Below are 15669 nucleotides of genomic sequence, written 5' to 3'. Positions count from 1 at the left end.
AAAAATAACACTGCATTGTTGTAGTGAATATGTCTACTTAGGAATATTTAAATAGATTTTGATATAATTGTATGCATGATTGATTGACATAAATTTAAAAATAATATATTGTGTTTTTAAGCCGCGCTAGTTGCTTTCTAGCTATTATTGGGACTTATATTATACCCATATGATGATGATAATGATGATGATGAACGATTTATTCAGGTGGCTTATGATTGCGAGACACTACAAGAGAATAATACACAACATCCAGTAGGTACATAAATTGAGAAATACACGTGTATGCGTTTGCACTATTCAATTTAAGGAATCCAAAAAACATAATAACTCTTTTAAACCGTGTGTATTTAAAAAATCTTCTACAAATACGCGTTAATATATCCATAATTATAGTTATAAAAACGTAATACTTCCTAGTGCTAATTTTTATCGCAGCTGCCGATATAGAGGTATTTTTTAACAATGCTCTGTTTCTTAGAAATTCAACTCATAACTTGAAATCTTTTGAACAATACACTCGATTTTCTTTGCTGTAAAAATATATCTGAAATATATTCATTTGTTTTTGTTAGAACCACACTCATTGTCATCAATACGGGTGTTTCAGCTAGCATTTAAAGCTAGTGCTAATCTATTTATATTTTACCTTCAGTCTTCAATTGTTTGACAACTGAAGCACTGCAATAAACGGCGGGATAACAGCACAAACACATGAAACAATATTAACTTAAGATAGAGACGTAGATAGGGGATTGTCTGGTTCAAAAATATATTGTGGCGAGAGCATAACACCAGTTACAAGCTAAGAAGGTACAACGATGAGTGGAGATCAAAAAGTTATGAAGAAAAAGTACCGACTGGTGGCTCCCGATGGGGGCTGGGGCTACATGATATGTGTCGCCGTTACTATTTTGAATGTAAGCTTCAGAGTGCTTTGTTTGTGTATAGTGTATCATTGTGTAAAACTACCCTACAGCAGCAAGTGTCTTCATTGATGATGATGAACCAATCATGTGACTAATTGAACTGTTCTATATAGATACGCACATGGGATTTCAAATTTAGTGTTCCAATTAGTGATAAAAAGCATTGGCATTTATATGAACCCCCGACCGAAAAGGGTTTTTGAGTGTTTTTTACTCGGCATGCGTAGGTACTTGGCCTAATAGAGATATACGAATATGGTTACTTGGTGATTTAAAAGACTATTTGTCAACTCAATCAAGTTTCCAGGATTTTACAATCGGCAAGATTTTACTTGTGATGCATTGTAATTAACTCTTTGCAGGTTGTACAAGTTAACGTTAGACTTAGATACATAACAGCTGGAATGTATTATAAGGCGTAGGCATAGGCTGCAAACAGACACAAACGCACCTAAAAGTAAACTTTGTTTTTGGTCAGCGGCCGCTACACGGGTTATCTATCTATCAATAACGAAACCGTGTCGCGGCAGCAGAGATTAAAAAAGTGTCTTGAACGTGGTCTCGTGTATTATCATTTTACATAACTTAACGATGGAATTGCACCTATCACGGTATATAATAGCATTGCGTCATCACAAAAAGATGATATCTGATAAAAAAGTAATAATTGAATAACATTTTGTTTGAGTAACGAATTTACTATGAATTTTGTTTCAGATAACGAGTATGAGCTTTATGCCATGTCTCGGGTTGATCTTTAACGACTTGTTCATAGAGTTGAAAATTGGTTCCACTGGGTTTGCTCTCATGAATGGGTTAGCGAGTGTCGCTTTCTCCATAGCAGGTTGGTACATTTCAAATTTTTTAGTTTAGTAGTTTGTTAGTTCTTGGAGGGTTACTCTATCTCTATACTGACGAAAAACAAAGGAACGAGAGCTGTTGTGCAATCGGCACGATTAATATAACGAGACAGATTTGTGGCTCGCGCAGCAACGCTCCATAACTACGTTTTTTGTCATAATTATAACCCCCAATTTAGTATTTTTCTGTGCTACCAGCCCCATACCATGGATCGTTGGCTCTCACGTTTTGTGTGCATTTTCACCTGCACTCAGACCGATTTTACTCCACGGTGACGAGGGTGACAATCAGTATGAAAAAGAGAACTTCCTTCACAAGTATTTTAAGGCGATGCGAAGCTCGCTGAAATCACTAGTACCTAATCTAATGAAATTTCAAAATATCGTTTTCATGAAGTTCGTAATTAGAATAGAATATTTGTATATATCATGCCGAGCTGGTGCCTTTTTGACGTTCTGAACAGCAGCCTGTTGTGTTATCGTTTGTATTTAGTTGCTGTTTTTAGGGTTCCGTAGCCAAAATGGCAAAAACGGAACCCTTATAGTTTCGTCATGTCCGTCTGTCCGTCTGTCCGTCTGTCCGTCTGTCCGTCTGTCACAGCCGATTTACTCGGAAACTATAAGTACTACAGTGATGAAATTTGATGGGAATATGTGTTGTATGAACCGCTACAAAAATATGACACTAAATAGTAAAAAAAAGAATTGGGGGTGGGGCCCCCCATACATGTAACTGAGGGATGAAATATTTTTTTTCGATGTACATACCCGTGTGGGGTATCAATGGAAAGGTCTTTTAAAATGATATAAAGTTTTCTAAAAAACATTTTTCTTAAAGTGAACGGTTTTTGAGATATCAGCTCTCAAAGTCGTAAAAAGTATGTCCCCCCCCTCTATTTTTATAACTACGGGGTATAAAATTCTAAAAAAAATAGAGGTGATGCATGCTAATTAACTCTTTCAACGATTTTTGGTTTGATCAAAGTATCTCTTATAGTTTTTGAGATAGGTTGATTTAACTGTAATATTATATTTGCTGCTACGGAACCCTTTGTGCGCGAGCCCGACTCGCACTTGGCCGGTTTTTTTTTTGTTATTATCAATGTTACATATAAATCGACTGTAGCAATTAACAATGTCGTAACTGACTTTTGGGAATTTTTCAGTTTATTGCACTAGGGGCGGCTTGCAAGAACGTCTTAAAACTCGATTTTGTTCAACTTAAGCTCAGTTTAAGCGTAAATCAGCAAAATCCTCTTGCACGATCTCGATTTAGTGTCAAATCTCGATTTAGAGAAACTTCAAAATTAAACCGGCAATATCTCGGTTTTACGCGTAAATCGAGATTTAACTTCTTTGTCAAATGTCAAAAGCAATCTTTGAAGTATTCTTTTTGGTTGTTTTGTTGTTAGTAATTAGAATTTCTAGTTAACTTACTCGGTAATATCAAAAATGTTTGAGGCGATGGGATATGCTCCAAGCCAATGCCAGCACTCTATGCAGTTGCGGAAGCCTCCAGACTACGTCACACCTTATGCCCCAAAGTGCAGTCAAGGAGACCTGATGAAGGCCAATGACCTCGCAATAAGAGTAGCAAAACACTGGAGGAAGTTAGCTTAGTGCATTTACACGATAGAAGAAGAAGAAGATCAAAAATGTATTACTCAGACTACGTCACACCTTATGCACCAAAGTGCAGTCAAGGAGACCTGATGAAGGCCAATGACCTCGCAATAAGAGTAGCAAAACACTGGTGGAAGTAACCTTAGTGCATTTACACGATAGAAGAAGAAGAATAAGATCAAAAATGTGTTACTCAGACGACGATAAAGAAATGATTGAATATTTGAATTCCCCTTACTTTTATAGGAGGGTTAACTACAAAAATAACAGATTTGTTTCGTGCTTCTCGAGACGATGAATTTATTAAAAGCTTTCGTCTTACAAATAATACCACAACAACCAACCTCCTCGTGCCTTACAGTCTGGGAACAATGCAAGAACTTCGCTGATCAATAACTATTTTGCAAGGTTATAGCGTCACCAGTACCAAACACCAGTTGATTTAAAAACATGTTTATTATTATCAATTACCACTGTATATTAGTTATATACCTAAATCTTAAAATATGGCTTGTTGTTTTATTTTGCTTGATGATTGTTTCGCTTCTTTACTTAAAATATTGATGAATGTTGTTTGGCATTCCTCTGGGGGGAGATTAACATCAGTCTTGTCCATGGAGCTCCACTGTCTGAACTACAGACGCGTTTAAAACTTTGCTATCTGGGTATATCTGCAAACATTAAAATCCAGTCATAAAAATTAGAGTAAATCACAGTACTCTAGCTACCTACATACTTTATTACCTACTATTATACAATTTATTGCCAATTTTATTTTGTAAGTAGCCATATGGCTAGATATAATAATAGAACTTACTTGAGATCTGCATTTTTACACTGTTTTTTCGTCTTTGTTTTCAGGTTTTTGTACCTACCAGTAAATTCTCAGTAGTTCTGGGTACATAAGTGGTGTTGGCGTTATATTATTCTTTACTCAGCATCTTCCAAGCCTTCTGTTTTTCGGCTACGGTCTAACCATCAGTTTTTTTATTTTCAATTATTATGAAATTATATGTGTCTAAGAGGTTACATAAAAGCATACTTTCGTCACATGTAAAATTGGGTGCCCGTTGGTGTTTTTTACCTTCCATTTTTATAATTTATCAATTAGGTATTTATATTTCGGTAACTGCACACGGTGGTTTGTTTATCAAGTGACACTCGGTGACTGGACTGACATGTGACGACAAGTATATTTCATTTCACCCAAAATATTAGTCCACTTCATTGGAAACTATCAAATTTTAAATCAAATAGTGTATAACGAATCGTATAGACCGAATGAGAAATTGAATGATATCATAAACTAGGTTTTGTTAAATCGCTTTAGAAAAACCATGGCGCAAGACAGTTTTAAATCGTTTTAAATAAAAATCAGTTTAGTCTTAAGAAACGTTTAGTAAAGCTATGCTTAGGGGTTCTTTTCTGCAAGCCGCCCTAGAAGGTCATAATATCAATAAGGAAGGTGTTAGGAAAGTTACAGCTCTTAGGGCGGCTTGCAGAAAAGAACCCCTAAGCATAGCTTTACTAAACGTTTCTTAAGACTAAACTGATTTTTATTTAAAACGATTTAAAACTGTCTTGCGCCATGGTTTTTCTAAAACGATTTAACAAAACCTAGTTTATGATATCATTCAATTTCTCATTCGGTCTATATACGATTCGTTATACACTATTTGATTTAAAATTTGATAGTTTCCAATGAAGTGGGCTAATATTTTGGGTGAAATGAAATATACTTGTCGTCACATGTCAGTCCAGTCACCGACTGTTACTGTCACTTGATAAACAAACAACCCTGTGCTAGAAATATAAATACCTAATTGATAAATTATAAAAATGGAAGGTAAAAACCACCAACGGGCACCCAATTTTACATGTGACGAAAGTATGCTTATATGTAACCTCGTAGACAAATATAATTTCATAATTGAAAATAAAAAAACTGAAGGTTAGACCGTAGCCGAAAAACAGAAGGCTTGGAAGATGCTGAGTAAAGAATAATATAACGCCAACACCACTTATGTACCCATAACTACTGAGAATTTACAAGCTGGGAACAAAAACCTGAAAACAAAGACGAAAAAACAGCACTCAAGTGAAAAAATGCAGATCTCAAGTAAGTTCTATTATTATATCTAGCCATATGGCTACTTGCAAAATAAAATTGGCAATAAATTGTATAATAGTAGGTAATAAAGTATGTAGGTAGCTAGAGTATTGGCTAACGGATTTTTATTTGGATTTTTATGTTTGCAGATATACTTAGATGTAAAGTTTTAGACGAGTCTGTAGTTCAGACAGTGGAGCTCCATGGATAAGACTGGGAAATGGTGTCGGCTGATGTTAATTTCCCCCCAGAGGAATGCCAAACAACATTCAATATTTTAAGCAAAGAAGCGAAACAATCATCAAGCAAACTAAAACAACAAGCCATATTTTAAGATTTAGGTATATAATATACAGTGGTAATTAATAATAATAAACATGTTTTTAAATCAACTGGTGTTTGGTACTGGTGACGCTATAACCTTGCAAAATAGTTATTGATCAGCGAAGTTCTTGCATTGTTCCCAGACTGTAAGGCACGAGGAGGTTGGTCTATATACATTGTTGTGGTATTCTTTGTAAGACGAAAGCTTTTAATGAATTCATCATCTCGATAAGCACGAAACAAATCTGTTATTTTAGTAGTTAACCCTCCTATAAAAGTAAGGGGTATTCAAATATTCAGTCATTTCTTTATCGTCGTCTGAGTAATACATTTTTGATCTCCTTCTTCTTCTATCGTGTAAATGCACTAAGCTAATTCCTCCAGTGTTTTGCTACTCTTATTGCGAGGTCATTGGCCTTCATCAGGTCTCCTTGACTGCACTTTGGGGCATTAGGGCACTCTATAAGGTGTGACGTAGTCTGTAGGCTTCCGCAACTGCATAGAGTGCTGGCATTGGCTGGGAGCATATCGCATCGCCTCAAACATTTTTGATATTACCGAGTAAGTTAACTAGAAATTCTAATTACTAACAACAAAACAACCAAAAATAATACTTCAAAGATTGCTTTTGACATTTGACAAAGAAGTTAAATCTCGATTTACGCGTAAAACCGAGATATTGGCGGTTTAATTTTGACGTTTCTCTAAATCGAGATTTGACACTAAATCGAGATCGTGCAAGAGGATTTTGCTGATTTACGCTTAAACTGAGCTTAAATTGAACAAAATCGAGTTTTAAGACGTTCTTGCAAGCCGCCCTTAATTATGAATATTTCCCGATTTTTCTTGTGGAAAAAAGTCGGATCTGTTCATGGCGACCGCTTAACACTGTCGGTAAGAATGTTGCGACACTATTCCCGGGGCGGGCGAGCGGGGCGGCTGGTCGTATCTACCACTTCCCGCCATGTTAGCGGGAGGAGCTCAAGTTGCGTGATACAATTTTATTATGTGGTCTTTAAGACCAATTAATTTATAAAAATATTGAAACTATAATGTCTGGCTCTAAATAATGGCAGACTTAGTGTATCAAGAAACGGGTAAAGATTTCAAGACAATATATGACAGAAATTTAACACTTGTGTACAAACATGTTCCATTAAAAAGGATGCAATTAAACAAATATATATTTTTATATTATCTCACATTAACATGCTTGCTTAATACAGTGTATTTTTCTAAAATTTTATATTTTAATAAAATTTTCGTATGGAAGGTGTATAAACTGTACTGAACAGGTAACATTGTAGCAAATGGCACATCCAACAGTATTAACGGCGCATAATTTTAATTTTGAGTCGGATGTACCACATCCCACATTATTACTTGCTTGCGTTTCAAGTACTACTGTTGTATATGGTATTACCGACTTTATTATTTGTTCTTCTTTCCCTTGTGATTGTCGGATATGGAAGAACCAACCTTGTTATTTGTACATAATGTTAAACAGTTGAGTTGGATGTGGTACAATGTAACATTATTTTCTGTAAACGTTGTAAAATCCCCATAGGCGCTCTGTAAAAGTTAGAGCCCAGCCTCACTAGAACCTCATTGATCGCATTACCAGCAATTTATCCAAGCTGTAAGCATTGAAATGTATGGTACCTAACTCACTTGGCGACGGTATTGCATCGTCGCTAATACCATACATATGAACTGCTTGGATACGTAGTTGCTGATGTGACCATGTGAGGGAGGCCTCTGACTGTAAATTTTAATAACTTTACAGTAAAAGGCAGATTTTTCAAAAACAGTTAAAAGCTCTGGTATCTGCAAAAATATTTTACTTTAATTTAACACTCACATCTTTCGATATCCCATACATAACATTCCAGAGTAGGTAATTCAGTATGGTAAACTGAAAAAAAAGTTTATTTGCAAAGATATGTCAGACTTTTTCAGTTGGCTTCAGTCCGACTGAAAAAGTTTTACCACTTTGTTAAGGATTTCAGGACCATTCTATATGTTTATAGGTACCAACATTTTATTATTTATTTGTTGTTTTTCGGATAACAACCGTCAATAAAATTCCTAATGGATTTGAAGATGAACTAGTGCAGACACGTGCACTGTAAGCTGCAGGTTTCTCGGCCTCTTACTGTACAGTTGCAAGATATGCTAGATCCTTAGTGATAAAAATAATAAATTACATCAGCGTAGGGAACAACACTCTCTCATGAACATCTAAACGAGCTTTTTGAGACACTTTCTGACTCCTCATGACAGAGTTCTGGGCTCCAATAAATTTATCTGATTTCCCACTTTTTCTACTCTTTCAAACATCATTACTTTCGCCTTTCATTTCCTTCATTTTTAACCATACCGGAGAGTTACTTATTGTTGCAGCTGTTCTGCCGACGATGATAGTAAGCCGTAATTGTCAGCATATAGCGTACACTTAAGAAGTAACTTTCCGATTCGCAATCCTCTTTTATCATCTTTCATATCCCTATCATACCCTACAACTGTTAAGCAAGTAAATAGATTAAACAGCCAAGGCGAAGCACACATGAAGCAGGGCTTAACACCCCTATGGATGCTAAACCAGTCAGTGTAGGCTCTTTTTATCCTAACGCAAGCATAAGTCCCTAAAGGGATCCCAGTCACCGCATCAATTGATTGTCCCACAAATCATTCCTCCTTACTATAAAAGCCTTTCCTAAATCTAAGAAGACACAGAACTCTTAAGCCAGGACCTTTCTGTGATATTTCGTAGTGAACAGATCGTGATCCACAAATCCCATTCCCTTTCTTCAAATACCATTCCCACACATCCAAGATTTTTTCTTCTCTGTCCCCCTATCTACCCTTTCAATCAATATGTTTGCATACAGAATCAACAATACTTAAGAGTCTGATGCCACGGTGAATATTGCGGACCTGGAGTGAGCCTTTGTCTTTATGAAAAGGAACTATGACCGCTCCGCTCCAGTCACCTGGCACTGTACCGCAACACCAGCACTCATTGAGGAGTTGGTAAATCTCCGTTGCATCCTCTCCCAAGGAGCACCACAACACTCGGTCCTCGGCCTTCCTCATCCAACCACTACCACCTACCCGCCTAAGGTCGTCAGTCCAGCGGACAGGAAGGCGTCTCTACCCCATCGGTTATCGGTTCTTCGGCAGATATGACTAGCCCACTGCCACTTCAGCTTCCATATTGTGACCACTATGTCGGTGACCTTAGTCTTCTGACGGATAACCTCATTTCTGATACGATCCATCAGAGAAACCCCAAGCATAGCTTTCTCCGTAGCACGCTGAGAGTCTTTAAATCGGTGGACCAGTCCTACCGTCAGTGTCCACGTGTCTGCACTATACGTCATCACTGGCAGGACGGACTGATGGACTGGACTTTTGTCTTCAGACTCTGAGGAATGGCCGAGGAGAATATGTGACGAAGTTTCCCGAATTTCCCGTTCATCAAAACTATAATCAGATGATCTTTGCATTATTATAATTGATAACTAAAATTAATCTTAGAAAAATAGAAACAAAATAATGGAAAACTACAATTTTCATAGAAAAATTGATTCAGGAAAGCATAAATACGACATCGTAAAGAATATAAAGTCCACTTAAAATAGCAGGATTTCCCACTTCCGACAAAATCTACAGTACTAAGTTCAGTGAACATTGTTGAATCTCCCACTACCAACAAAATTTACAATACTAAGTCCAGTTAACATTGTTGGATCTAACTCTTCCGACAAAGTTAATCTGGGATTTGACGGTTAATAAAGTCACATGTGCCTTTTTTCACCTTTCCTATTAAAAATACTAACTTTTGATCTTACTACCTTGTGGCACATTTAAAACTAAGTCACCATGCCGAATTTTGTTAAGATAGATGGAGTAATGTTAATTTTAGAACTATTTTAGTCATATTTAAAACTTTAAACGGCTCTACTGTAAAGTAGCGATTTTTCACTTACGACGATGTTAATTGCTGCAGTCGAAATGTATTTTAATACAATATTTTTTGTATACATAAACATTACGTAGGTATATTAATAATATTTTGAACTTAATTTTAGCGTACGCTGCTGGCCCGCTGTTCAAAGTGATGAACTTCAGACAGATGTCGGTGCTGGGCTCTGCGCTGAACGTGTTGGGCTGCCTCGGCACCTACCTCGCCAAGTCTGACGTCTCCTTCTATATCTGGCAGACTATCGCGGTAAGATTAATACACTCACGGGCAATGAAAAAGTTCAAATAGCAGAAAATTACTCCTACACGGAATATACTAGGTTAAAATTTGGAAGTGGAACTTTTTCATTGCTCGGGAGTGTGATTAGTTAATTAAGCTTTTTGAGCTGCTTTTCAAGCTGATTTTGTGATACAGAACTGTAGTAGAAATTATACAAAGAATCGCTTTGTTATACGAGCTTGCGAGAATTATAATAAGTTGCATAAGCAAGCTGATCTATTTCATGAAAAACCATTGTGTTATAAGAAAAAAATAATGAGTACCTACCTTAAAAACTGATTAAGTATAAAATGTGCAAAGTTGAACTTACTATATGTAATTTTAGATTATAAGTTAGTGATGTTTTGTTTTCATGTTTAAATTCTTTGTGAAACTTTATTGGCTTGTGTATGAACTTAATGTTAGTTTATAAGTGAAATATTATAAAGCTGTTTGTTTCCAAATAAATAAAATTAAATTAAATAGAAAACAGCAGTGTTTTCTCTTTGAGTTAAGCATTAACTTAGAAAAGTCCGTGCTCAATGTCAATTCGGCCAATCACAGCGCTGCATGTCATGCTAAAGTACTGCTTAACTTGACGTTCTCACTCACTATGAGTTAGCCAAAGCTAAAAATGACTATTACTAAAATATTATGTAAGTATTAAATAAGGTTAATAATATTGGATGTGATTTGCTTTGCACTAATTAGAAGTATGTACAATACCAAGCGTAAACTTATCGGAAGTAGGCGTGCCCAAAAATAACTATGCAATCTCAAACCTAACGTACATAGTCATGAATATTGACTGACTTATTGAAGGAACGTAACAAAACTCTTGTATTTTTCCAGGGCGCTGGCGGCGGGTTCCTGTACAACGTGTCTTGTACCGTCATTAATTCTTACTTTGTCAAGAAAAGATTGCTCTCTATTAGTGTTACACAATTTTTTCCAGGTAATATAATTATTTCTTATGTCTTATTTTATTTCACAATGCATAACAGCAAGCTCGGTACCTCTGCACGGGGGTATACTAATACTAACACAATGTGGGAGAGTTGCTAGGCTAAACCTAAACAGTTATTATAATATATAAAGCTTATACTATAAAACTGGTCGGTACATAGATTTTATTTAAAGCTATCATTAGCCAATAAAAATTATCCATTACTGAACAATCTAGACACAGGCCGGCCTTCCATTACCATGTCTGTTCGTCAGCCTAGTGGGCCGGAGGGAAGGAAATTCTAAAGCAAGTTCCATGTCGATGAGAAATTTATATTTTTTTGTTAAAAACTAATACATTAAAGTCATTGTAGGTGTCAATCATGTGCCAAATTAGTGCTACAAAGTAGCTTATCCAATAATGTAAAGTTTATACTTACTTTATTTTAATCGTCATCCAAGCGACACCGATTTAGAAGGCCGTACATAATCTAATAGCATTTGTTTAGCCCTTCGTAATACACTCACGAGCAATGAAAAAGTTCCACCTGCCTTTGCCGTTCCATATGTCACTGGAATCCCATAACTACACGTAAAGTTGGGGTCGGGATGAATACTTTTTTCCCGTTGTCTTTCATAAATATTATAGATATGCTCAAACCATTTTTGATTCAGTGATTGCTTTAAATATTAAGCTTCTTATTTCCCGTCCCCCCTCCCCCTGCTGGCTAAGATATGAAAAAATTCAGGGATGTAGAACATAATTATGACAAAATTAAGAGAAAAACTATCTCAGATAAGACTTTTATGGAACCCTCAGTGCGCGAGTTAACCGGTTTTTTTGTATGTGCTTTACAATAAAATGTTTACAAATAAACAATCTCATATTTATCCTATCACCCTTAGCGTTCACGGGCATGGTGACCCCTCTCCTGGTCAAGTGGATGCTGGAGGAGTACGGCTGCCGCGGCACGCTGCTCATCATGGCGGGAGTCAACCTGGAGAACTTCGTGGCGGCCGCGCTCATCCAGCCCGTTGAGTGGCACTTGGTCAAGGAGGAGGTGGATGAGGAGGAGGAGGGTACAGAGCTAGTTTTTAAACCTCCGATAAAAATGAGGGATGTTATAATTTGAATGTGCCTGTCTATCTATGTGTCTGTGTGTGTGTGTGTGTGTGTGTATTTGTCTGTGGTAGCGCAGCTCCCAAACGGCTGAACAGATTTTCGTTTGTTTTTTTAGGTCAGATCAGAACAATCCATTTCTGGGTTAAAGCTTTCTTTAGTCCCTATGCCAATATTCTATATGTCATGCCATGTCCTATAATTATGTCTCATTTCGTACGCTTTCTGTTTCCATTCCATGAATCAAAAATTTTAATGACGCGGATTTTGTGCGCTCTTATCACGAGGAGGAGGATTAATTTGAGTTATTTTAGAAATATTAAAACAGACAAGAAGATATAGGTCACCCGTTACATAAAACATAAACAAGACACTAGGTAAACACCCATGTGCGCTTCTTTATTATATTAGTTTAAATTAATGACGGTAAGGTAATAAAATGGCTTACGTCGAGCCACGGTAAATACTTTAATAACGGAGGTTGTAAAATGGGTAAAATTTACTTGCCTAGAATAAGCATGAGCAGCAAATATTTTTTTCGCAAATCACCCAGTACCTTTGTGACTTACGTTATGACTTTATGAGTATAATCTCGTACGTAGTTATTTTTGTCACTTTAGAAAAGCTAAAAAGTTATCGTATCCAAAAATGCTAGCAGTAATATAACGCCAAATATTGTACTTAAACGTAAACTATCAACGGTGGTCGAAAGTCCAAGGTGGAGAGAGAAAGATGACATATGGTGGTTAAATTATACGAGAACATACCTACATGTAGCAGGTACTTTTTATCAGAACCAACAACCAAAAATATAGAATTCTCCCCACCGAATTTACAGAAGAAGATAACATACTCATTTTGATTTGCATTGTTACAGAAGAACTGTTGGTTACAAAACCTGAACAAGAAAAGACCGTAGTTATAAAAATAAAGGATGATGGCAGCACAAAGGAGTCAAGCTCATCGCCAGAGAAGTGTGACGACACAAACATCAAGTGTAAACACAAGGGGCGACTGTGAGTACATTAAAAAAAAATCTAAGAATATGTAGTATAACTTACTTTATAAATTATTTATATTATTTAACTTCACCAAAATGATATTAATTAAGTATAATTATTATTTAAAATTATTTGACTATTTAAGATTCTATCTAGACCAATGGCTAAAAAATTTGGCTCTGCAGCTTTTGCAGCGATCTGCCTTCTCTTCTTCTTTTATAATAACAACTTTAAATTAAATAGGTACATGTTTCTTGCCATAAAACCCGGCAACCTTTGGCCACCAATTAAACATTAATAGGTACACTCACGATCAATGAAAAAGTTCCAGTGGCATAATATCGAACGGCAATGGCAAGTGAAACTTTTTCACTGGTCGTGGTCATGACTCGTGATTGTAAAGTAAAAAACGAATTATGAAAATATGTGCTATTTCCAATTTCCAGGAGAACAATAACGGACATGCTCCACCTGAATCTCCTCACCAACTTCGCTGTGATCAGCATCTGCATGGGGCTGTCGTTCAGTGGCTTCTGCGACTTCACCTTCTGGCTGATGCTACCGCAGGCACTCATTGCCATGAATATGGATAAGGTTTGTTGATTTTTTTAATTTTAGTTAGGATAGCTGCTGCATAATGTAGAGAGACAATGACACGTTCACACGTAAAATATATTATGAAAACGTCTAAAAAAGTGTGTAAAGTAATGTGTAGTGAGCCAGATAGGATGCGATGGATGAGAAGATTTTTCCAATTGACTCTTGACTTGAACATATTGTAGAGGTAAATCGAAATAACCCCCTAAATTATTTTCTATTTGTGAAGCTTATTTTCAAAAGAGGCTTGCTATGGGTTTAAAACCAGCTATAGCGCCAAATTAATGTACAATCTTTCTTATCTTTACCTACCTCAGTTGCAGAAAGGAACTTTACGCTAATGTGTAACATACGGTCAAAAACAAACATTGAAATAAACATAGACATTAGCTTAAAGTTTTTTTCTGCAACTCAGCATTTGTGACCTCAAAATAAAATTGACTACACCTGATTCCAGCAAACGATAGCGTGGACGATGACGCTCTACTCGTGCACGGACGTGGCCACGCGCGTGTGTCTCATGGTCTTCAACAAGCTGTTCGCCAGGATCGGGAGCAAGAACATCTACATGATCGGACTGGCTCTTGCTTTCGTCACTAGAATTGGTAAGTTCAGTGAACCTTATCTTCCTTTAGCGCAACGGAAGGTGGGTCGTGAGTCACCTCTGGCTACCTCTATAGTCGTGAGCATGCTGGTGTGCTTATGGATGCTATGTCCGATTGCCGTATATATCTAGCCGCGCGTGATCGTATCGCGAGGGTCGTCTGATGTGGATCTGCCTAGTTACCAATGCATGAAGAGATATGAGCACCAACTTCAACCTATAGTACATATTATTATGTAAGTTACTAACGTATAACGTATACCGTATTCCTTCAGAATGCCACAAACCCTTAACTTCTCGAATCCTCTTTGCTAAATTCGCTATTTTTGCCACAAAACCCTTTAATCTCCATCCCTTTACTTCCAGCAATGCTGGGCACGGAGAACGTGACCTTAATAATCACGTACCTGTCCATCATGGGCACGTCCCGGTGCATCATCACGACGCTGATGCCGCTAGTGCTGGCCGACTGTGTGGAGCAGGACCTGTTCGCGCAGGCGCTGGGGATCCTGATGCTCATATTTGGACTGAGCAATATTCTGCTCGGACCTGTTATTGGTGAGTTTTAATGCGGAAGGGTTCGAATCTCCGGGGTCTCTCCGGGAAGTCTGGTCGACTACTGGCTTTCGGGCGTGGGTTTGGGTGGCCTAATATAGCTATTCACCTCGTAGGTATTTCACGCATAATGGCCCACTTTAGAAGATAAATGCAGAAAATTTGCTCGCCATCTGCCATTTCTCAAACGACTCGACTCGAAGTGACAAAGCCTAGTCTAGCTCTTGTGCTTGTCAACGACACGCTAAGAAAAATGGCCCGATTTTTTTATTACATGAGTATATTATCTTGTAATTGACTAGTAGAAGTACGAGTAGTAACTACAAATACACCCCTCTATTGTCATCATTGATACATAATGAAATATAAAATAGGAAAATCTACCTTGTGCTGAGATAAAATTATTTTTTTCAGGTGCTATCCGAGATATGACCAACAGCTACGCAGCATCATTTTACATTTTGACGTCATTCTACGCAATTGTACTACTGTTTTGGAGCATAGAGATGTGTGTTTTAAGAAATAGAAAGAAAGAATTAAAACAACAAAAGATACTAATGAAATCAAATAAACCGAAATGAAGACTGAATGTGTTATTTATTGGCGCCTTCTCAACCTTCAATGTTGTATTCTAATCTGAAAGGGGGTGACCCAGGGGGTCTTTTTTCGTGAATTTTCAAAACTCGTAGAACCTAAGTTATTCAGAATGACCCCCTGTGTCACCCCTTTTCATCTTAGTATACTTACCCTTTTTG

At 37.0% G+C, this 15669-nt stretch overlaps 2 protein-coding genes and 2 long non-coding RNA genes across 7 annotated transcripts in view; 2 read left to right on the top strand and 2 right to left on the bottom strand.

Annotated features, from left to right (window-relative positions):
- Nucleotides 1-15669, bottom strand: part of LOC105391556 (solute carrier family 12 member 6) — a 355094-nt gene that overhangs the window by 170995 nt on the left and 168430 nt on the right. The window lies entirely within an intron of this gene.
- LOC105391629 (monocarboxylate transporter 6) lies at nt 656-15503 on the top strand. Its single transcript, XM_038112946.2, has 10 exons — nt 656-920; nt 1647-1773; nt 9941-10080; nt 10945-11047; nt 11944-12117; nt 13035-13173; nt 13605-13752; nt 14213-14360; nt 14726-14917; nt 15329-15503. The coding sequence occupies exons 1-10, from the start codon at nt 822-824 to the stop codon at nt 15493-15495; spliced, it is 1437 nt and encodes a 478-aa protein (XP_037968874.2). The 5' UTR covers nt 656-821; the 3' UTR covers nt 15496-15503.
- On the bottom strand, nt 3850-4550 carry LOC125491458. Its single transcript, XR_007268316.1, has 2 exons — nt 4288-4550; nt 3850-4083 (listed from the first exon to the last, which is right to left on the bottom strand). It is a non-coding gene; the product is annotated as an uncharacterized LOC125491458 (long non-coding RNA).
- Nucleotides 5310-5914, top strand: LOC125491460. Its single transcript, XR_007268318.1, has 2 exons — nt 5310-5531; nt 5672-5914. It is a non-coding gene; the product is annotated as an uncharacterized LOC125491460 (long non-coding RNA).

The sequence above is a fragment of the Plutella xylostella genome, chromosome 5, assembly GCF_932276165.1.
Source record: "Plutella xylostella chromosome 5, ilPluXylo3.1, whole genome shotgun sequence".
Lineage (NCBI taxonomy): Eukaryota > Metazoa > Arthropoda > Insecta > Lepidoptera > Plutellidae > Plutella > Plutella xylostella.
This window is presented reverse-complemented; position numbering and strand designations above follow the sequence as displayed.